This window comes from Marmota flaviventris, chromosome 19 (genome assembly GCF_047511675.1).
Source record: "Marmota flaviventris isolate mMarFla1 chromosome 19, mMarFla1.hap1, whole genome shotgun sequence".
NCBI lineage: Eukaryota > Metazoa > Chordata > Mammalia > Rodentia > Sciuridae > Marmota > Marmota flaviventris.
Window position 1 is genome coordinate 36,147,216 of NC_092516.1, and position 23,946 is coordinate 36,171,161.

Consider the following 23,946-nt stretch of genomic DNA (forward strand, 5'->3'; position numbering starts at 1 on the left):
CAGTGACTGGGGTATGGACAAGGCTTTGCAAGGGTCACGAAGACACTGACACATGCAGACAGGCCTCGGGCCCCTCCTTGCATTCAGTCACTGCACTTTTCTACAGGGACATCCATGGAGGTTTTGTTGTGGTAGCAGAAACACTGGAGGCACTGGACTTTCTTTCTAGGGGACTACGTGGGAGACATCAAAAGAGCAGGAGATGCAGATGGATGTGTGTGAACAGTGCAGAGCAGAGCCAGGCACTGGAAACTTCCATGAAGCTGAAGGCCAAAGCCCACCTGTGGGTAGGCCGCTGTGGCAGGCAGGGAGAGGGGGAGACCGACTGGGAGGAATGGAGAGCAGCCTCACGCATGCGGTCGAGCTGCAGAGCTTGTAATGTCCTGCTAATGGGTACCCTGGACGGTGAACAAGGACTGGACAGCATGGGCTGATTCAAAGTACACACTGACCTGTTTAGAAGCTGAAAACCTAACTTGTCCTGAAACTTTTACTTCAAAAGTTTTTTAAAATGTTGAAAAATTAAGAAAAAAAATTGCAAAGGGCATGTCTTTGAGTGCTATGTGCTATCCACCTGTATTTGGGGACCCCAGCCCCCCTGTGCCCAAGGCCCCCTCCCAGGTCTTATGGTCAATGCCTGCCTGGCTTGGGTGTGGCAAGGAGGTGCTGGGGGGGCAGGTAGACCCCAGGGGATTGTGGGGAAGAAGCTGTGCCACCAGTGAGGGGCAATGAGCCTCAGCCCCACAGCCCTCCAGCTGGGCAAGAACTCGCATGCCAACCCCAGTACCTCTGCTCTTGTAGCCCTTGTCCCTTGGGCTTCTCTCCTCTTTGCATTTGGGATTCAGGCCAGCCGAGGTCTCACACAGGCTGTTCTCCAGGACTGAGTTGGCCTCAAGTCCTTCACCTGGGGAAGGGCCCTGAGAGAGGATCTGACTACTTTCTTGGAGGGGATTCTGTGCCAACCCACCCACCCTCTGTGCCCCATCTGGGCCTTGGCAGCCACCCAAGCAAGAACTGGCACCTTGGTGTCTTGATCTTTCTTCCCAGAAGATGAGACCGTCTCTGAGCAGGGACCCCCTGCCCCCCACCTCCGTGCCTGCTGGAACGCCCTGCCTTGTTCCCCTCTGCAGTTGAGCAGAGGGGATGAAACCATTCCAGAGGTGTCCGTGACTGTGCATATGGATAAATGCAACCAGAGAGTAGAGTGCACAAACATTTATTTACAAAAAATTCAAGTTACATATGATACAGGTTTTTTTACACACAGTAGTTTAAACAGAATTATCTTATCTATTTTTACTACCAGAAGGTAAATAAAAACATTTAACTATTTAATTTTTTTTTTTTTTTTGCTATTTTTGTACAAAGTAACAGATCATGCACATTTTTTTCCTTCAGTTTTAAATCTTTTGCTAAGTGCAAATACTAGATTCCTCTCTCCAGTTTTAAGGCAAATAGATTGGGACAGTGGCCAGGCAGTCTCTTGACCCTAGGAAGCAACCCTGTGTCCCAGAGGGTAAGGTGTCAGCTGCATTGAAAACGCCCGTTTGATGAGACAGGGGCTGATTCTTGGGCTCTGGCCCTGGCATGGGTGCAACTTCTCACCTTCCTCGTCTGCCTGGACACTGAGGTACCTGGAGAGCTGAGGTGGTCACTCTTGGACGTTTGGTTCTGGTGCTAGTCTGCAGCCCGGCTCGGGGAGCATGATGTGGAACCAGATGCCCTTGACGGGGGGATGCAGCAGTTCCCTCTCCTGAAGCAAAGTGTGGCCACAGAAGCTAGTACTCATCTCCAAGGGGACATTCTTGACTTTGGCCGTAGGCAGAACGTCATTCTGATCCCCCACTCTCTCTCTAGTTTGGGCACCACCTGCACTGCACTGACTGTCCTTGCAGCTGCCACAGAAATGGCCAGTTTCCTCATCCTGTCTCAGCCTTAGCCCCTTGATGGAGCTATGTGGTGGGGGCACACAGCTGGAAACAGGTTTTTTACACACAGTAGTTTAAACAGAATTTAAACAGGCTCACAGCCCACAGGGACAGCTTGAGAGGCCCCAGAGAGGCAGTGCCAGGGCTTCCTCCCATCTGTGGGCTGTGTGCTGCCTTCTCTACTTCAGGGGAGGTGCAGAGAACATGAGTTTGTGTCTAAGGTACTTAGAGGATCCTGTCACTGTGGTGAGCAGCCCACCTTTCCAAGGCACTGTCATTCAGGATAGAAGTAAGTTCAGGCAGCTCACTGGGAGGCTCCCGAGCCACCTCCCCATGTGCCCCACCCCATGTCCAGGTGACCACCTGTCTTCAAAACTTTCATCCTGAGCAAAGGCAGAAAGAATGTATCAAGTAGACCTGAATCCGTCAAAGACACCTGAGAAGCTGATAGCAGCAAGAGAGTGGTGGCACTGCTTGCTCTCAGGGCTTTCCACCCCTGAACTCTGTGTGCTCTGTACCTCCTGGAACCCCACAGCCACATAACAAGGACAAGGATGGCCAATACAGGATGAGAAAGAGATGTCTGCTGTCAGGAGGGCTCAATCCCAGCTTTGCAGTCAGAAGCTTTGGGCCTCTGCTTGGCAAGTGGGCCGGAGCCTTGGCAGGACCCCACACAGAGGCCCAAAGCTGACTCAACCCCAGAGAAGGGCAGCTGTCCCTGTGCCTGGTGCCAGCACCTCACCCTCTACCAGCCTCCATCACTGACTACTGAGAGAACACAGAGGAGGGAGGGAGGTCGGCTGTGACAATACACGGCTCCACAGAGTCATCTACACCCCAGGGAAGCCCCCAAAAACACCTTAGAAGGAAAGCTGTTCATCACCTGCTGGGTGTTTGTGATGTCTCCCAGACCTGGGCTGTCTGGGTGGCCTCTGTGATGGCTAATGGAAAAGGATTTTGTTTGGTTAGTGTCAGGACTGTTCAACCTTGGTAGCCACCTGGCGCAGAGTGGCCAATTTCAGCCTGACTTTCCAGAGAATGAGAAAAAGATACCAAGCCATGGAAAATTCTTCAGTTCAAAATATGTGAACAGGAGGAAATGCTCAGATAAACAAAACCAAACCCACAGTGAGGGACAGTTCTCTGTGGTTGCCTGACCTGAGAGGGCCTTGGAAGGGAGGGAGGGAGGGGGAAAGGGCCTGAAGGGGCACTGTGGGAACACTGGGTTCTGGACTGGGAGGGACAGCGTTTTGCCCCTCATGGCACCGCAGCAATGTCCAAGGGGCTGTGACCCACAGCCTCCACTATCTTTTCACTGGGACCAACTATGAACCTCTGTGAGGGGCAGGTGGTCCCAGACACAGGACTCTTGGGAGTCTCAAGGGAGATGATCACAGCAGCCTTGTGCCCCAGGACTTGGCTCCCAGGTGAAGCACAAGTGCATAGGACAGCAGGGGACCCATATCCCTGAACTGTGGATGTGCCATGGCATGGGCACAACGGCCACTCTTGAAGGGCCTTAGTGAGGGTGGCCATGTAGATGTCTCAGTTCTCTTCCAATGCCACTATTTGCTGCTTCATTTTTATTATGGACCTGACTACACTGTGGCCAAGTGGGTCTGCAAAGTTCTTAATTGTGTGGGATTCTCTTAGGAACAGGACAAATGAGCTCCACCTGTCTCCTCCTGCAGGGGCTTGAGTGATAAGAGTAGAGCCAGAGCCCCTGTGCTGGTTGCCAAAACGGCAGAACTAGCGAGGAGACTGACCAGCAAGAGCCAGGCCAGCTCCCTTACAGGCACCCAGAGGACACCAGACTTTGAGAAGCAGTGACTCTTCCCAAGGGAGGAGTATGAGGTAAACCAGCCCACCCTCAAAAGCTGACTCACCACCCCTACTTAGAGGGTTGAAAGTGGAGCCTGGCCTGGGGCAGGGGGTTCTCTGCCCTATACCCCCAACTGGCACAGGTTCAGTGGGGCTGGCCAGGGCTCCAGCTGTCAGAAGTGATGCCGTGGCTGGGGGCCAAAGTGCATGGGCAGATTGTGCTCCAGGGGCACATGCACAGGACCGAAGTCATAGTTGACCCGCACATTAGGCAAAGGGGGCACATAGGGTGCCGGGACAGGGCCCATGTTGAGAGGGAAGTTGTTAAACACAGGCCGGACAGGTGGCAGGGGGAAGGGCGGGTGCACAAAGGCATAGGGTGGCATCTGTGGTGGGTGCAGGTTCTGTGGGACAGGCCGCGGGAGGGCTTCCATCCTCTGTACCTTCTCAGGGGGCTTCTCCAGCGGAGGCCCAATGCGTTTGAAGGTGTTCTCTGAAAGGAAGTAGGGTTCAATTGAGGAGAGCAGGTTGGACCAACTCTGCTGGACTCTAGCTTGGGATCAGGGCTGTACCTGCTAACTCTGGGGCCCACCAGAGCTGAGCAGCCAAGGGGAAGCTAGACATAGCTGGCAGTGCTTTGAGGGTTGACCTCTGACCCTCAGCACACTCTTTCGTCTGAGCCCAGGAAGGGCTGCTCTACAAGGCAGCTGGCTCAAGTGCCAAACATGAAATACCTATAACCCAATTGTCAGTACCAGAAGCCAAGGACAAACTGTATTTCCCAAGAGTGTCACACTCTGTGGTGTCTCCTAGAGAATGGCACATTCATCCAGCTCAGTACAGGTTGGGGCAGTCCCCATGAGAGAGTGAGACTCTCCTTGAGAGCTAGAGCCTTGAGGAGCTACCACCCCCTTAGAGAGGCCTCGCTTCTGTTTGTATGAGGAGTTCAAATCCAACCTTAGGATTTCCTCACCATTAAGAGATGCCAAAACTGTATCCAAGGCTTTGATGACCTGGATGGTGGTCCCTCAGAGTTGGAGTTTCCCTCCCCCTGGTGGCCCTAGGTGCTCTGCTCCACCATCCTGAGTGTGCCTGGCGTGGGGCTGTGGCTGGGGAAAGCACTTGCCTCCATTCTTTCTTTTCTGCTCCTCCTCAGCCTCCTTCTGGATTTCCTCGATTAGCTTCTCATCATCTTCCTGGAGTAAAAGCACAAGGCAGAGTGAGTTTGCAGGTCCTGGAAGTGTGAGGCCCATGGGGAGAGGGAGGCTGGCTTGCTGCTGGACAATACTGGGATAAGGTCAGACTCTGCCAGTGATCAGCGGCGTTTTGAGCTGCACACAACTTCTTCCCATTCCCAAGCATCTCTGTTGTTCATCAACCAGGGGTGTCCCCATAGGGAAGCCTATGGGAAAGGCTGGGTGGGGGTTTGTCCCAGCAGGCAGCTGCCTGAGATTGGGCCCAAGAAATTTCAGGTCCCTAGTCTGAACCAGGTACAGCAGGCCTTTGTGCAGAGCACAGATAGTCCTGCCCTTTCCCTGAGCTGTGGTGGGGGGCAGCCCTGCTGGTCCAAGCTGGCCTTTTACTTCCAGCTTCCTGCAGCAGAACTCTGGTATGGGCTGGGTGGCAGAGAAAGGGGGTGGGGGCACAGCAGTGAGAGGGTAATTCTGCCACAGACTTAGCTGTTTTCCCTTCCAAAACTCAACACTTAGTGGCTGGGTTTGTGCTACATGCAGCTCCCACATCTCTACTTGCCAGCAGGTGTCATGGAGGAGGAATTGGGCTGCTGCCCTAGGACATACCTCCCTGCCCTATAAGGCCTGCTTTGTGTGACGGTGCTGGGCCAACCTGCTGCCCTGAGTTAGAGAGAGGCTTTCTAGTTCATGGTGGGTCCAAAAGAACATTCCCTGGGTTGAAAAAATCCCAGGAAGATGGGGCCCTTCTTTCCTGGCCCAGCTAAATTCCAAATATCTTAAGTGTCAGGGTTTCCTCTCTGAAGTGCGCTGTCGTGAGGACTGAGTGGGTGGTGCATGTATAGGTCTCAGCAAAGAGAAGCGTCATCACTAAGGGGTGGAAAAACTAAAAAAATACAGATTTTAGAAACTTGAAATGTTTCAAGAAAAACAAATGGAAACCAGATTAGAAGATGCCCCCAATGTTTGTCTCTCAGTGGCATCTATCTATCTATCTATTTATCTATCTATGGGGGGGGGAACTATAATTGCCTTTTTAAAAAGCATGTCTGTTTATTGAACTCAATACCTTTTTATTTATTTATTTTTATGTGGTGCCGAGGAGCAAGCCCAGGCCTTCGCACGTGCTAGGCGAGCGCTCTACTGCTGAGCCATAATCCCAACCCCTATAATTACTTAAAAAAAAAAAAAAAAAAAAAAAAAAATATATATATATATATATATATATATATATATTTTAACTTGTAGATGAACCCAATATCTTTATTTTTTTATGTGGTGCTGAGAATTGAACCTAGTGCCTTACATGTACTAGGCAAGTGCTCTACCACTGAGCCACGACCCCAGCCCTACAATTGCTTTTAATTCCAGAATGTTGGAAATACCAAGCCTTTTGTAATTCTGCAATTCTACTTCATATTTCCACAGAGTTTCAAAATCTCAGTAGCTTCGTTATTGTTCAAGTAAGACAGGTGTCCTGACTCTGGCCACATATTCATATTAGTACCACATTACCACACCTCAAAATTATTTCTATTCTGCACCTAAATGTAGTTGAGCCCATCAGTCCTGGGACACCTAAGGCCTTTGATGGCACAAGAAGGTACCTTAGGGGGTGGGGCTGTGGCTCAGCGGTGGAGCTTGGAGCGCTTGCCTCTCAAGTGAGTAGCACTGGGTTCGATCCTCAACACCACATAAAAATAAATAAACAAAATAAAGGTATTGTGTCCATATAAAACTAAAATTCAAAATAAAAAAGGAGGCACCTTAGAAATCATCCATTTCAATTTGCTGAGGGCACAGAAATGAGGTCCCAGAGAAAAATAGTTGCTCAAAGTTAGGGTGAAAGTTAGGTGGTGAACTGGGACAAAGATTATCTCTCCCATCCACAGTGTTATTCAAATAGTTTTCCTAGAGATAATCTGCAGTTATCTTGAGATTCTTTTGTTCCCATTGCTTATGTGAGTTGAAAGTCAGGGGGACGTTCATTCCTTCACTAGACCTGTGTTCGGAGCCCTCTGTGCACCAGGCACTGTGCTAGATACTTTGAGGACATAAGAGAGGCAGCTGTGCTCCCTCCCCTCGTGGAGCCAAGGTCTGTGCTATGGCCAGTTCTAGCTGGCATCCTGCATGGGTCTGGTCAGTGCTGGGTAAATTCACAGCAGTGAAGACTCTTATGACACACGAGTCAAGAGGAATAGAGCATGAGGTACTGGAGAGAATTCCCATTTGGCAGGCTGCTGAGGGTGAGCATGTAGGTGCTGTATTCATTTCTATCATGAGGCTTTCTGTGGCAGGTTCCCAGCCTCCTGGATAAATCCTAGCTGAGAGCGCCTCTGGGAAGGCTGAGGCTCTGGCACAGGCGGGTACAAGCCAAGTTTCTCCCAGTTCTGTCAGCTTCAGTAGGACAGCACAGAGGTTCATTGCGGGCAGAGTCCCGGCTTGCCTCTAGAGTTCTTCTGAGGTGTGGCCTCAGAGCCCACAGGAATGAAGCACCCTGCCCCCCACTGCCTTTCTCCATTCCTTCCAGAGTTCTGAGCAAGCTTTTGATTTGGCAAGGGGCCTGGAGACCACTTGCCTCAATCCTTGTCTTGGGAATCTGGCAGTGCCTGTAGCATCTAAAAACAGTCTGTATTTCACTAAAAAGTTCTGGTGTTCAACATGACTTTACCATAATTTGTGAGTCAACTGCCAGTGGATTAGGTGTCTCAGATTTCAACTTTCTCCAACTGGTTTGAGTCACAGGATGCTGTGTTTAGCAATTTGAATTGGAAAAAAAACAAAACAAAAAAAAAAAAAAAAAAAAAAACTTTTTTTGAAAAAAGAAAAAAATACTGACACTTCAGCCAGATTGCTTGACTTAAGGGAAGACACTCTGCTTTACTTGGTGTGTAAGATTCTTTCATAAGCAGTTCCCCTTCAGCATTTAAAGTTCCTCAAGTCAAGAGCAAAGACAGACTAAACTGTATACTTACAAATGGCAAATTTTATCTTATATTGTTTAAAAAAAAAAAAAAAAAAAAAGGGAGAAGACTGGGTTCAGATAGATTTTGGCCACTCATCATAGCCCTCCTTGGATATGGGTTAGCTGACAGATGGCAACTGAGTCTCTTCTGGAGGATAGTCCCCTCGGGAGACATTCCAGTCATGATGGGCATGGGGGGGCAAAGTGGGAAAGCGTTTGGCCTGGTGCAAATCTAGGACACCCCTGGGAAGCTGGAAATGTGGAACAATAGGAGGAAAGATGACGACTGAGAGGTCTAACCCCTTTCTTCTCCCTGGGCTGAGTTATATACAGGAAACTAGGGCTGAAGTTGCTCAGCCAAAGGGTTAGCAGTGGGGGCTCATTCTCTGTGCCACTGAAAGTGACACTGGCTTCTGTACAGCGAGGCCATGGTGAGCGTGATGGACAGGAACATCTATATGACTCTGGAGCTCCAGGTCTGGGTTCAGGGACCAGCCCCACTCTCACTACCTAACATGGAGGCTGGACATTCTAAAACAGGCTGGTTTTAAGAGGCCCTTCACCTCTCACAGAGTGCCAAGTACAGCGGCAGTAACACCGAGAGTGCTTGTGCAGCCTTGCTCCAAATGTCTCACAACCTCTCTGTTAGCAAAGCATTATGAACCCATCCCACCTTACAGATCAGAACTCTAGGCAGTCCTGACTCAATGCCTGAGCTCTTGACCACAGGAATCGCTGGTTTCTGAATCGTAGCCTCTGGGGAAGGAGACCCCAGGCACTACTTTTTTGCCAAAATACCATAGGGTTCTTTCTCCTCAGGGTGGGCATAGTTCTGTGGCCTCCACTAAATACCAGAAGTGGCAGAAACAAACAGAGCAAGACACAGAAGCTCAGAAGCTCAGCAGCAGGAAAAGAAGGAAAAGGGGCCTTGCTCCTTGATATCCTCACAAATAATTCTGATGTTCTTTGGCTCGCCACCCATGGCGAATATGCCACTCCTTAAGATGCCCCAAGTCAATGGTTCTGACAGATTTCTTTGGCATGTGGCCTTTGGATAATAGCCAGCAGAGCTCTCTTGCCCATAGTGGAACAGGGAATAGGAGAGCTCCACAAGCCTCATTTGAGTTGAGCCAGAAACCTGAGTTGCAGATAAGAGTCCACCACTGTCACCTCTGACTTGTAATGTTCATGTCCACTGATTTCAGCCTATCCCCAGGTCGGCAAATAACACTTGAAGGCTTCCTTGCCCGAGGCATTTCTCATGAGGTGACCCCCTGAATGCCAGAGGGTCCCAGGAAAATTTTCTCTGTCAAGAAAAAAAAAAAAAAAACAAAAAACAGGGGTGGAATTTATTCACTAAAAAAGGTCATTACAAGGCTGGGTTTGTGGCTCAGTGGTGGAGTGTTCATTTAGCAGTGTGAAGCCCTGGGTTCGATTCTCAGCACCACATAAAAATTAATAAAATAAAGGTATTGTGTCCAACTACAATAAATAAACAGACAAATAAATAAGAGCTACATCCTAGCCCCTTCCAGTATACTTATTTTAGAATTTACTGATTTTTTTTTAGTTATATATGATACTATATCTTCTAGTATACTTTAAATAATAACTAGATTATGATTAATACTTAATAAAATGTAAAAGCTGAGGCTGGGGTTGTGGCTCAGTGGTAGAGCACTTGCCTCACATGTGTGAGGCACTGGGTTCGATTCTCAGCACTGCATATATATAAGTGAATAAAATAAAGGTCCATCAACAACTAAAAAAAAAATGTTTTTTTTTTTAAATGTAAAAGCCATGTAAATAGTTGCTATTCTGAATTATTTAGGTAATAGTAAGAAAAACAAGTCTATATCTTCAATACAGAAAATAACATCCAAATCCAAACCAAACCAACAACCACCCTTGAAACCAAAACCAAATCCACTTAAATTTCATTCTGGAAGACCATGCTCTGCGCATGCTAAGCTTCATGAAAGCAAAAGTTCATACATAAGAGTCTAGAAGGGATTTCACAAGAGGATGCTAAGGTTCAGAGGTGCACAGACCTGTTAAAATCAGTGGGGACTGGGCAGGAGGTCTGAGATTACATGCCCTAGATAAAAACTTTTCCCCTGCTTTTCTTTTGTGGTATTGGGGACTGAGCTCAGGGGTGCTGAGTTACATCCCCAGTTCTTTTTCTCTTATTATTTTTAAAATATATATATATTTTTAGTTGTAGTAGGAACAATGCCTTTACTTTATTTATTTTTATGTGGTGCTGAAAATCGAAGCCAGCGCCTCACATATGCTAGGTGTGTGCTCTACCGCTGAGCCACAACCCTATCCCCCTTTTCTCTTATTTTTGAGATAGGATTTTGCTAAGTTCTTGAAGCTGACCTCAAATTTGAGATTTTCTTGCCTCAGCCAGTCAAATCGTTAGGATTAAAGATATACACCATTGTGCCTGGCGTTTGGTCAAAAATTTCAAATAGATTCACCAAATGGTTCTTTTCTGAGGCTGATATGAGAGGGAGCAGATGGTGGTAAGTGATTAAGATGTCCCAATAAAGACAGGGTCTTTTGTCAAAAGACTGGGTGTGACAACACATTAGGCTTGGGTGGCAGTGAAACCATGTACGTAGTGCTCCTATTAATATACACCCATGGCCATCTTAGAAGAACTCTTGGATCCCAACGAATCCCAATGAGGACTGGGAGAGAAGTGTCTGAATTACTCCATGGTGAACAAAGCAGAAAGTGGAATGAAATCTTGTCTATTCAGCAGATCTGGAAGAGTACTTTACATAAAGAAAGAGGGCTGCATCTTAACAGGGAAGAGGGTTTATTTCCTTCCCTTGAATTCCTCTGAGCTCAGCAGGATACAGAAAAGTGCTGGGCCTGACACAGAAGGCCCTGGCAGGCCTGCTTCATGTGCAAGTGGGGTGAGTGGGGAGGGGAGAAGGCAGGGGCCCAGCTGCTCCAGAAATTTGCAGGAAGTGAGGAAGAAATCAGAGAGGTTTTAATTAAAAATAGAAAACCAAACCAACCAACCAAAACATCTTTCCCTTGTCTCTCAACAGAAAAGTCCCATAGCTCTGTTCATACAGCAAGGTCTGAACAGGAGAAAATGCAGGAAAAGAAACTGCAAGTGGCTGAAGGGGAAAGAGAATATTTTTACAGGTCAGATATTAACAATAACCACCAGCTACAACTGATGGTTCCCAAGATTGACATTTGAGCACTGGCACACAGTTATTCTTGCCAAAGCCTTTCAAAAGTCCTTAAAAAAAAAAAAAAAAAAAAAAAATATATATATATATATATATATATATGTTTTTCAATGGACCTTTATTTTTATTTATATGTGGTGCTGAGAATCCAACCCAGGGCCTCACACTTGCTAGGCAAGCGCTCTACCACTGAGCTACAACACCAGCCCTTCAAAAGTCCTTTTGAGCCTTTCTTCTCCAACACTTCTGGTCACCAGGGCGGACCACCGGCCTGCTTGCTCACCAGCCTCCTGTGACCACAGGGAAGGATGCAACACCTCTTCATTTAACTTTATCTTCCCTAATGGTGACCCAGGATTGCACACTGCTTCTTCCCCTCTGATTCTGGGAGTGGGTTGGGACTGGGATCCAGGTCAGGTGTGGCCACAGCTGTTGTTAATAAACTTGCAATGACTTCATGAAAGGCTTCCAAAGAGCCAAGATTTAGTTTCAAATTATTCCCAGATCGGCTGCAGATCCCTCAGCAACAGCAGACCCTAACCCCCACCCCCAGCTGTCTCCCTGCAACAGGAAATGGTGGGGGAGGAGGAGATTCAGGCCTGGAAAGACCAACTCTGAGAGGCACATGCTGTGCAGCTGGACTGGACAGCATGAGCTGGACAACATGCTGGACTTCACAGGCTCCAGGCTGGCCTCTGGCTACTATAGCAGCCTCCTTGTGTCAAAAGAGTCCTAGCACCCAAATACCTTTCTGTCCAGAGCACCTCCTCCAAAAGGACCTGGAGGCCGGGTGGAATGTTGCCATGTTTTGACTCTCTTCAGGGTCAAGTGCTCAGGCTGGGGCCTGCTGGGATTTGCTGAAGACAAACTGCACAAATACACATGCTCAAAACACTGTTCTGCTTTCATAAAGTCCTTCAAGAATATCAAAACTCAATCTGGGATGTGGTCAAAGGTGGAGGATCTACAGGCCCCTCTGCAACTTTGTGGAGTTGTTGTCCATCGAGGGTCCTCTGCAAGGCCTAGGGACCCTGTGGGCACTTCTCAGCCATCTCCTGCATTTGTGGAAGGAGCTCCTTGGGTTCATGACCTGAACATCATTTTTCCCAACTGCAAAATGGGAAACTGGTGCTCCTGGACCCCACGCCAATTCAGAGATGATACTCGCTCCTTCTATTTTTTTTTTTTAATGGAAATAATGCTATTTAGAACAGTGACTAGAAATAAAAAGTCAAGACCAGCTGTGAAAGCTGGGTGATAGGTAACATGTGGGCTCATTTCCCCATTTTTCTTTTGGGAAAAATAAACTTAAAGAAAAAAAGAGAAAGGAAAGAAGGAAGGAAATAAACTAAAAATGTTAAGAAAAAATGTTGAAATCAAAAATTAGTTTCCAACCTAGAATTTAGAATCCTTTTCCTTGTTGGATTTCTACCTTTTTTTCATCAATGCTCTTAACTATGCCTCTTCCTCCATTGATCCTGTGGCACTATATCTCCTCCCTTGTAGCTCAAGCCAGGGTTTCAAAAATGCTAGTGCTGTTCCCATGCCTGACCTGCAGGAGAATGTCATATTCTTCAGGCAAGAAGCAGGCAGGCGGGGCTGGGATTGTGGCTCAGCAGTAGAGCGCTTGCCTAGCATGGGTGGGGCCCGGGTTTGATCCTCAGCACCACATAAAAATAAAGGTATTGTGTTGTGTCCATCTACACCTAAAAAATAAATATTAAAAAAAAAAAAAAAAAGAAGGCAGGCCTGGGGACAGATGCTGAGCTATTGGTTACTGGCTTCAATCTCTAGCAGGTTTCCTCATTTGTGAGACTGACAGGACCCATCTGCCTTAGAGCAACATATGACACATATGAGTAACAGGGTCAATCTACTGCTAGTCTGGGAAAAATGAGTCTACCTCTTAGGCTTGGAGGTAATGCCATGAACTTGTAAGCTGGCTATAAAAGCCTCAGGGTTTTATTACAACAGACTTCAAACTTTCATGTTAAAAAACAAAAAAGTTGTTGAAAACAATTCTTTGTGGTTTGTTGTACCCCAAACTCAAGACAAACACGGACTTTGTTTTTTATTTAGAGAACATGCTATCATGAATTTTGCTATACTTCAGAATAATGTTCTTCTGAACATGGCTCCTAACAGTGACACAGGGATACAGTTCCTTTAGTTGCCACGGATATGGCCAAGAAGAGTCAAGGTATTGGGGTAGAGTAACGGTAATGTCCAGGATAATGCTCCCATTTGTTCCTCTATGTGCTGAGGCTTGGTGTTGCATTCTATCCCTGATCCAGAAAGCTGTGGCTGTATTTGCTTCTGGTTTTCCCCATTCCTAAAGAAAACAGCCTGTTTTTATAAGACTCATGTTTTTGGCTCATGTTTGATAACAAACATATAAAGCTATTGTTTATCATATGAGCCATTAGTGTGATGTTAGCCAGGTTCAAGAAATGTCTGATCATTTAGGATGAGAATTTCACTTTTCTCCAAATCATAAAGGGACAACTCCCTTGCTGATGACGAGAGATCCTTTCTGGCCCCATCGACTAATGAGGCCAGAGAACAGGCACACAGGACAGGGAAAGCTTTGTTTTACTGCTCTTCTGAATGGCTTTGTGTTCTCAGGAGCCCCAGCAGATGCTGGGGTGGAATTTAATTGGTCTCCTGGTGAGAATCAAGGAAACCAGGCTGATCTCTGTTTTGATGGGAACAGGACAAATGGAACAAAATCCCTGGCTATGGTGAGCAGAGGAAATTGGAGGAATTTGTATTTACTTGACCTTCCTCTCAAACTTCATTTGAACATCTACAGAACTTTCTTCAGGCAAATGACTATTTGACAAGAAAACAGAGGGTAGTTGCATGCTGCAGCAGCCACAGAATGCAGCTGAAAGACGAATTTACAATCAAGTCCACGCCTGGGTATGGGGAGAGAGGGGTGCTGGTGAAGAACCAGGACAAGAGGAAGCAGTGCAGAGAGAAACAGGCCACAATGCTAAACACCTCCCCTCATGTGGCAACATGCACTCTGCTTTTTACTTCTGAAAATAAAAAGATACAGATCCTTTCTTTGGCTTAGAAAGTGGTGGCCTGAATAGTATTTTCAAGATAGTTGGATAAGTGGTCAATTTAAAAAACCAGGGGATTTCACCTTAAAACATAGAACTGAGTAGTCTCACCTGGTACAAGTGGATGGGCCCACTGTCCTACTCATACCATGAGGGGTTCCACAGCCCTCAGTTCTTGTTATACCTGCCCCATGGCAGCTTGGTCTCTGCATGCTATTCATTTTCTATGTGTCAATCTTCCTATGTTTTTCTCCCCCGTGTTTTAAAATATACATGAAACATTATTTTTTGTATTATTCTAATATAAACATATAAAATAAAACATATCACCAATTTTTTGGTATGTTTAAATGTGTTTTTTAATTTACACCACTTTTCTAGGTCAAGGAATAGACATTAACCTTTCTTTCTTACCTTTTTTTTGGGTACCAGGAATTGAACCCAGGGGCTCTCAACCACTGAGCCACATCCCCAGCCCATTTTATATTTTATTTTGAGACAGGATCTTGCTAAGTTGCTGAGGCTGGTTTTGAACTTGCGATCCTCCTGCTTTAGGCTCCCAAGGCAATGACATTATGGGCATGTGCCACCACATCCAGCTGACATTAACATTTTTGATCTGGTTAGATGCAGTGGCACATGCCTGTAGTCCAGTTACTTTGGAGGCTGAGACAGGAGGATTGTAATTCTAGGCCAGCCTGGGCAACATAGGGAGACTCAAATGAAAACATCAAAAACCCCTTCTGATCTATATACTCTTCTGCCCCATATGCCAGTTATACTCCTAACCACAGTGTCTGAGGTACCATCTCCCCATGTCTATTTTTTTTTTTTTTTTTTAGAGAGAGAATTTTAATATTTATTTTTCATTTTTCGGCGGACACAACATCTTTGTTTGTATGTGGTGCTGAGGATCGAACCCCTGGCCACAGGCATGCCAGGCGAGCGCGCTACCGCTTGAGCCACATCCCCAGCCCCGAGAGAGAATTTTTTAATTTTTATTTTTTAGTTCTCGGCGGACACAACATCTTTGTTTGTATGTGGTGCTGAGGATCGAACCCGGGCCGCAAGCACGCCAGGTGAGCACGCTACCGCTTGAGCCACATCCCCAGCCCTCCCCATGTCTATTTTTAGGTTTCATGTTCTTTCAAGTTAAATTAATCCTTATTAATATAGAGATATTCATTAACTTCTTTTATTTAAAAAAAAAAAAAAAATTATTTTTTAGGTGTAGTTGGACACAATGCCATTTATTTATTTATTTTTATGTGGTGCTGAGGATCGAACCCAGGGCCTTGCATGTGCTAGGTGAGTGCTGTACTGCTAAGCCACAACCCCAGCCCCTTCAATGACTTCTTATTGAGTCATTTTATTCTCTATAGATCAAGAATATTTATCTGTATCAATATATGTGTAACCAGTATTTCCCCTAGTTTTCCATTTATAAATATTTTTATATATATATATATATATATTTAGTTGTAGGTGGACACAATACTTTTATTTTACTTATTTATTTTTATGTGGTGCTGAGGATTGAACCCAGGGCCTCACATATGCTAGGCGAGTGCTCTATTGCTGAGCCATAGCCCCAGCCCCCATCATTGTTTACTTTGTCTTACCAAAGAGAATTTACATTTTATTAGTGGCCCTGATATAATGCTAAGAAGGATCTTCCCTGCTCCAAGATTATAAAAGTCATCTCTTTTGTTTCCTTGGGGTATTTTCCCAGTGATTAGCCAAGTGCCCCACAAAAACTCTCAAATATGCCCTCTCTATATAATAGTAGCCAGTGTGATCTTGAAAACATAACACTCTGTAATGCCCTGCAGTTACCATCACTGCATTCAGACCCTCAACAGGGCTTTGGGATGGTCCTTTTTACTTCCCACAGCTCAGCACCGGCAAGCCATATCTGCCTTCTTACTGTTCCCCAAACACACTCAATTTGTTTGATTTCCCCAGTGGCCTTGCTCTTCTTAACAGGTTTTACTGCAAATGCTGTCCTCAGAAATAACTGCCTGCATTCTTCCATTTGAAATGGCTGCTTCCTCTAGCTCCTGTCATTCCTCACTACCTCATTCTGATTCTTCTGAATGAATAGTACTAAATTCAGTTTAGTACCAACTTCATGGAATATTCCGGTTTTATAATGTATTTGAATATAAACTGCATGAGGATGGGGGCTTTCTGTTCAGACCAGTTCTGGAACAACTCCCAGTTAAGAATGAACAAATGGGGCTGGGGAATGTGGCTCAAGCGGTAGCACGCTTGCCTGGCATGCGTGCAGCCCGGGTTCGATCCTCAGCACCACATATAAACAAAGATGTTGTGTCTGCCGAAAACTAAAAAATAAAAAAAAAAAGAATGAACAAATGACTCAATCTGTCATTTCTCCAGTTCTTTTGATACATTTGCCTATGCTTGTCCTAGTTTACATGGTTTTGGTTAGTTTAGCTTTATAGTAAAAATCAGTCTAATTTGCAAAACCAGTCATTTTTTTTAATATATATATTTTAAAGTTGTAGATGCACATAATACCTTTATTTATTTATTTTTATGTGGTGCTGAGGGTTGAACCCAGTGCCTCATAAGTGCTAGACAAGTGCGCAACCACTGAGCTACAACCCCAGCCCACCATTTTTTTTTTTTTGGGAAAAAAAAATCCTACTTGACATATGAATTCCATAAGATTTTTAAGTGACTCTGGAGAGAAATCATCTCTCTTTAATACCACATGCCGGCTCTCAGGACTATGACACCCAGGCCACCTTTGCTTTCCCCAGGGAAAGCTGAGAGGGTCCATCTGTCACCAGGCCTGCTTTCTATGGGCCTTAAAGCACTTGCTGATATGTTCCCCATATTAGTGGGGACCCCTCTGATATGTTATCACCTTTTGGTAGAACAAGTCTTTGCACTTATCACATTACCTGATTGTGCGTGTTTTTAGTTTAATATGATTCTAAAAACAATTGTTTAATTAAGTAAATATTAAAAGAACAAAACATATTTCTCCATATGTTCAGGTCTCTTCATGTCCTTCAATATAGTTTTACAGTTTTCCTCATACTGCTTATGCACATTCAATTCTAGGATATTTTATGATTTGTAATTCTACTGAAAATGGTATTGGGTATATTTTATATTTAGTCATCTTTCTACTGCTTTCTAGTTGATTATTTTGTCTTTTCGAATTTTAAAATGATGAATTTGCCTTTCTTTACATATGAGTAATTAAAATAGCATCTGACACACTAGTGGGTGTTAATCAGGATTAGCCATGACCTTCTCTAGCATCTATACCATTTACTTTATTGTTAGTCAAGTGTTCTGATTAGCAGTTGTAGAACAAATCAATGATAATCTTATATTTGACTTTATTAGGAATACTTCTATATATTTCACCGCTAAATATGTGCTTACAACTATTCTGAAATATGGGGTTAAAGAATCATATTAATAATACTTTTTAAAAAAGCTTAAATCAAAATAGATGTGATTTTTGAAATTATCTTTTTGCCATCTAAGGGTTATTAATATTAAACCATCCTGTGTTTCTGAACCATTCTCTCTCTCTTTTTTTTTTTTTTTTACAGTGCAGGGGATTGAATCCAGGGGTGCTTTACCACTGAGCCATACACCCCAGCCTTTTATTTATTTATTTTTTTAACTTTTCCAACATACTTTATTTTCAAGACAATAAATCAACAGTTAAGTCACTGGAATGAATGGTAGCAAAAGAAACCACTTCAAATTGGCCTACTACTTTGGACTTATGAAGGAGAAAAATATTAAGGTACTAAAAGCCTTTTATTTTTGGGGACTGGATCTCATTAAGTTGCTAGGGCTGGTCTCAAAATTTTGATCTTTCTGCCTCCAGCCTCCCAAGTCACTAGAATTACAGGTGTGCAACACTGTTCCAAGTTCCCTTTTTCCATGCTCTGGAATACTTCAGATAGCACAGGAAAAAAGCTTATTCCCTAAAGGAGCCAAAGAATTGGCCCACCAAAACTGTATGAAAATGCTTATTCTCTTTTCTTTCTTTCTATTTTTTTGAGATGGGGTATTGCTGGGTTGCCCAGGTTGATCTTGAACTTGTGAGTTCAAGTGGTCCTTCTGCCTCATCTCCTGAGTAGTTGTGACTATAGGCCTGGGTGACCACTCTTGGCTTACTTTCTGATGAGCAGCTTTTGATTACTTTCTCATCCCCCCCCCCCCCCCGTAGTTACTGTTCCATGTAATTTCCTGTATCTTCTCATGAGTAAGAATTTGTCATGTTTTCATTACAGGAATGCATGGCTCTTCTCTCCCATGTGGAAATAGGCAGTTATGCATCTACTTACAGTGGGGTCGGTCCAGAGGGAACATCTTGAACACTCTTGGCAAGGGGCTCCTGGCGAACGAGGATGCTGGCAGAAATGGTCATATCCATTGATAGACACTCGACAGAGGTAGCACATTTGGGCACCACAGCGGCAAGACATGCGGTTGCAGCCTTCTGATTTGATGAGGCCAGTTCCACATTTGTGGCATTTTCTAATGCGGGCGGCAGTCATTTTTTCTTCACTGAAAAAAGAAAACATGATTGGAGCTGGCCAGGAAGATGAAAAGAAAATTATTATGGCCATTAAGTATTTATCTCTTTCTATGTGTACTGATTGCTTGTGGCGTATGGTGACATTCAAAGAGTGAAAAGAGCCTAATATTCTGATGTCTGAGAACTGAGTTCAAAGATAATCAACTGTCTAACCTTGGGTATATTTCCCAACTGTCTGGAGACTTGGTTTGGTACTGGGGATTGAACCCAGGGGCACTTAACCACCAAGTCACATTCCCAGTTCTTTTTTTTTTTTTTTTTTAAATATATATATATCTTTAGTTGCAGATGGACACAATGCCTTTATTTTTTTTATGCAGTGCTGATGATCGAACCCAGGGCGCCTCACATATGCTAGGCAAGCGCTCTACCACTGAGCCACAACCCCAGCCCCCAAGTCCTTTTTATTTTAGGACAGTTGCTTAAGGCCTTATTAAGTTGCTGAGACTGGCTTTGAACTTGTGATCTTCATGCCTCAGTATTCCAAGTTACTGGAATGATAGGTTCATGCCACTACACCCAGCAGTTTCCTCACTTTTAAACTGGGAAAACACAACTTTCTCACGGTGTTTTGAGGATTACAGGTAAGATATAAAGCCCCTGGCACACAGCATTTAGAAAAATAACTTCTGTTTGTTTCAAGAATCCCAAAGACTTAAAATGGAGACAAAAAACTCAAGGTCTTCCTAAATTACATGACAATTAAGAGTTAGTGAGTCCAAACCATAGTTGCACACCCCAAAATTCTGAAAACTTGTCTTAGGGGTGGCAGAGGGAATGACTGCCAGTCTGACCTCTGAGTTGGCAGAGTCATCCTCCCACATCACAGTCCTACACTTCCAGACTCCTTTGCAGCAAGGGCACGACACACATACGACTCAATCCTGGCTGACGGGGAGCTTCCAGGGAGGCTAGCTGTCTCCAGAATCATCTGACTGATGTGGAGGGTGGACAAGTCAAAATGACAAATTGCTGTTTGTCAAGAGCTGCCTGCTGTGCTAGGTGCTTTCACAATGCACTGTTTCCAACTATAAAACGATATGTTCCAGGCTGGGGTTATGGCTCAGTGGTATACCGCTGCCTACCACGTGTGAGGTGCTGGGTAAGATCCTCAGCATCACACAAAAATAAAATAAAGGTATTGTGTCCACTACAACTTAGGTACAGTATTTTTATGGGTTTCACTATTAATCCTAATATTCTCTATGTATTCACTACCTGTTCATACACTGTGCTACCAACATCCTTTTTTTTTTTTGCTATGCAGTTCACGCTGGCCACAAACTCTTGGGCTTAAGTAATCCTTCTGTCTAAGCGTCCCGAGTGCGTGGGACTATGGGCACACCTATATTACTGGGCTAAGCTTCTTTTAGTTTTCTGTTTGTGGTATCCTTTCGCTTTCTGAGCACATGCCTATTTATCTATCTATCTATTTATTTATGGTGCTGAGCACTGAACCCAGTGCTAGACAAGTGTTCCACCACTGACCTACAACTCCAGCCCTCTGAGCATGTTTAAGACAGTAGATTTTAGATATTTGTCTAGTCAAGGCTGGGCTTGCAGCTAGAGCACTTGCCTAGCATGTGTGAGGCACTGGGTTCAATCCTCAGCATCACATAAAACTAAATAAATAAAACAAAGGTACTGTTGTCCATCTACAACTTCAAAAAAAATTTCTTTTGGTCTAATAAATCCAATGTCTGTGTATCCTTAGGGGCGACTTCTGTCCAGTGCTCTTTCCTGTGAATGGGTGAAACTTTCCTGTTTCTTTGTATACCTGTTAAATTACTGTTGAAACTGGGTATTTTGAATATTATAATGTGGAAATTCTGGAAATCCAATTGCTTCCTGCAGGGTTTGCAATTTAGTAACTTTTCTTTCTTTTGCCATACTGGGGCTAAACCAAGGGGTGCTCTTGTCACTGAGCTACAGCCCCAGCACTTTTTTTTAATTTTGAGACAGGGTATTGCTAAATTGCTGAGGATGCCCTTGAACTTCTCCTGCTTCAGCCTCCCAAGTCACTGGGATTACAGGCATGTGTCACTGTATCTGGCTTGAGAATCTTGATTCCTTCTTTTCTTACCTCCCATTATCTATCAGCTACCAAGTCTTACCGACTTACTTCTTAAATTTCTTAAACCCATCCTCTCTTACACAATACTGCCATCCTAATCTGGGGCTATGTAATGGAATGGGTTGGAACTACTGCAGTGGCTTCTAAATGTTCTCCTTAACCCTAGTCTTATTTTCCTTAAAGCTATTTGCCACACAGCCATCAAACCAATGACTCTGGCCATGTTGTTTGCTTGCTTGAAAGCATTTAATAGTGGACCAAGCAGACACTATGTGGCTTTGGCTGTGTGTACAATATTTTTATGGGTTTCACAATATTAACATGAGAAGCACAGTACCTCTTATGAAGTATTCTCACCAAAACATATTGAATATGAACCTAATCAAATCTTTAATCTAAATTCTAATTTACAGAAAATACAGAGGACAGAAGAACAAGTTAAATGACATCTGAAAAAGCAGTCAACATAAGAAGGTATTTTACAAGTCAATGGTCATTGTTCTTCATAAGTCAATGGCATGATAAGCATTGTGTTGAGGAGAGAGGATACCCTTATTATAAAAGAAATTCAAGAGAAATGATTACCCATGCAATGAGCAGACCTTGTTTTGAATCCTGATCTGACTAAATCAATTATGGAACATGTGGTAAAACTATTCTGAGACAACTGGGAGAGCTGTAAACTTGGTTATGAGATATTATCAAAGACTTATTGTCAATTTTGTTAATGATTATAACAAATTATTAATGTGATTTGCTATGTAAGGGGAAAAAAGTAAGCATGTAGGGATAAAATGACATACTGCCAAGGAAGTGGATTTGCTTGAAAATACTATAGCAGTTTAAAAACAAGAAAAAAAAAAAAAAAGGGAAATGAAGCAAATGGGGCAAAATAATGATAACTGTTGGGGGTTCATTGTACTATTATTTCTATCATGAATTCTTAACAATTTTCCTAAGAAAAGTGATATGAAAAAACAAACCAACCAACAACCTCCCCCCAAACAAAAAACAAACACTGACAGAATGCAGACCTGTCATGTTTTTTTTTTTATTATCGACAAGTTGAGGTTCTTAGTCTGATTCTTGAGGCTGGGTGCTTAATTTAAAAAAGTTTATTTAGCACACAGTTCTAGAGATTCAAAAGCATTGATGGTGGCATCTGTTCAGCTATGGTGAGGGCCTTGTGGTGGATGATATCACAATGGCAGGAGCATTTGCAGAAGAGAGCACATGGTGAAACAGGAAGCCAGACTTGTTTATTTTTTTATTTTTGGGGTACCAGGGATGGAATTCAGTGTTTTGCATGTACCACTACATCCCCAGCACCCCATGGCAGTTTCTTTCTTTTTTTTAAAAAATATATTTATGTTTTTTAAGTTGTAGTCAGACACAAACTTTATTTTATTTATTTATTTTTATGTGGTGCTGAGGATTAAACCCAGTGCCTTGCATATGCTAGATGAGAGCTCTACCTCAGAGCCACAGCCCCAGCCCACCCATAGCAGTTTCTTAACATGCTACTCAAGGTACCAAAATTAAGCCTCATTTCACAGCAGTTACTATACTTACAACTATTTTTGTGTATACCGTGTGTGTGTGTGTGTACACACACACAAATATATATACATTTTTGGAGGGTACTGGGGATTGAACTCAGGGGCACTTGACAAACGAGCCATATCCCCAGCCCTATTTTGTACTTTATTTAGAGGCAGGGTTTCACTGAGCTGCTTAGTGCCTCACTTTTTGCTGAGGCTGGCTTTGAACTTCCGATCCTCCTGTTGCTGGGATACTAGGCGTGTGCCACCTCGCCTGGCTCATTTCTTATTTCTGATGCTTGGCAATTGGGAGGATTCTTTCCTTCTCTCATCAATGGAGTAAGGGCTATATGGTAAGGAAAGGCAAGCTAAAGATCCCAAAGCACCCCTTCTCTAAATACTAGATTCCCATAGAAATTTTTTTTTTTTTTTGAGATTGGTGGCACCATCAAAGACTTTAAAGATGCAGTGTTAGCCAGATACGGTAGTGCAGTGCAAGCCTGTAATCCCAGTGACTCAAGAGGCTGAGGCAGAAGGAATGTAATTCTAAGCCAGCCTGGGCAACTCAGTGGGACCACTTCAAAAAAGAAAAAGAAAAAGAATGATTGATGAAGCTCAGTAAAGTGCCTCTGGGTTGTTGAATCCATAGTTACAAAAAAAGGGCCGTGTTTTTGATTCTCCCCAGACCTCTTTTTGGTCTACACAGAGAATAGTATTAAGCCTCATCACGTGCTAACTAATCTCAGCCGCTGCTGCAGATGCCACTTCTTACCCTTGGCAAATAAACATAGCTCTTGGTAACTGGTACATAGGTACTGATCTGGAAAACACTTTATATTTTCTGTCCAGTGGCAGAGAACATCAGCAGCTGACAAGAATATTTTCATCTGTCTTCCACCAGGACTATATACTGGTCTACTCCTTGAATGACACTTACATAGAACCTGATGAACAGGAAGCAGCAGGTACTTGAGGACGCACTAATAATGTGAATACTATAAAATGGAGATAACCCCTTGGATATATGAAGCATGTAATATCTATGGAGTTCTGGTGGCGTAAAGGTCAGGGGTGTGCATCAGGATATCCTTTCCTAAGTTAAGCTGTGTTGTGTCTTGCATCCCCTTCTACTATGGAGACTTTTGGATCCTAGAATGGACACACATCACATCTAAATGTTCTAGTATGAATTCTCTAACTGTTGATCTAGAAGGATGCCAAGCTGAGAGGACTATATGCTGCTCCAAGTACCTAGGCTGACTCAGATGCTGAGTGGACCACAACTGACAGAGGCTACCTCATGGCTCCCTTCCTCCATCTTCAAAGCCAGCCCTTGACATGTGAAGTCAAGTCCTTTTCATGTTTCTCTGACTCAATGTTCTCTCTGCATCTCTTGCTCACTGACCACAGCTGGGAAACCGTCTCTCCTTTTAAGGAGTCACGATTAGCTTTGGTTCATTCTGATAATCTCCATACCTTAAATATGTCATGATAGGACAACATCACTGGGGTTGGGGGTCATTATTCTGCCCTCCAAAGTTGTGGTA

The 23,946-nt window shown here is 44.2% G+C and overlaps 1 protein-coding gene across 4 annotated transcripts in view; it reads right to left on the minus strand.

Annotated features, from left to right (window-relative positions):
• Positions 1 to 1,200: 1,200 nt before the first annotated feature.
• Positions 1,201 to 23,946, minus strand: part of Rnf216 (ring finger protein 216) — a 136,934-nt gene continuing 114,188 nt past the window's right edge. For all 4 annotated transcript variants that reach the window (XM_027956219.2, XM_027956218.2, XM_071605783.1 and 1 more), the window contains 3 exons: positions 18,531 to 18,753; positions 4,876 to 4,945; positions 1,201 to 4,242 (listed from right to left, as the gene is read on the minus strand). In XM_027956219.2, coding sequence (XP_027812020.2) covers positions 3,923 to 4,242; positions 4,876 to 4,945; positions 18,531 to 18,753 — 613 coding nt within the window. In that variant the 3' untranslated portion in view covers positions 1,201 to 3,922. The remainder of the gene's footprint in view (positions 4,243 to 4,875; positions 4,946 to 18,530; positions 18,754 to 23,946) is intronic.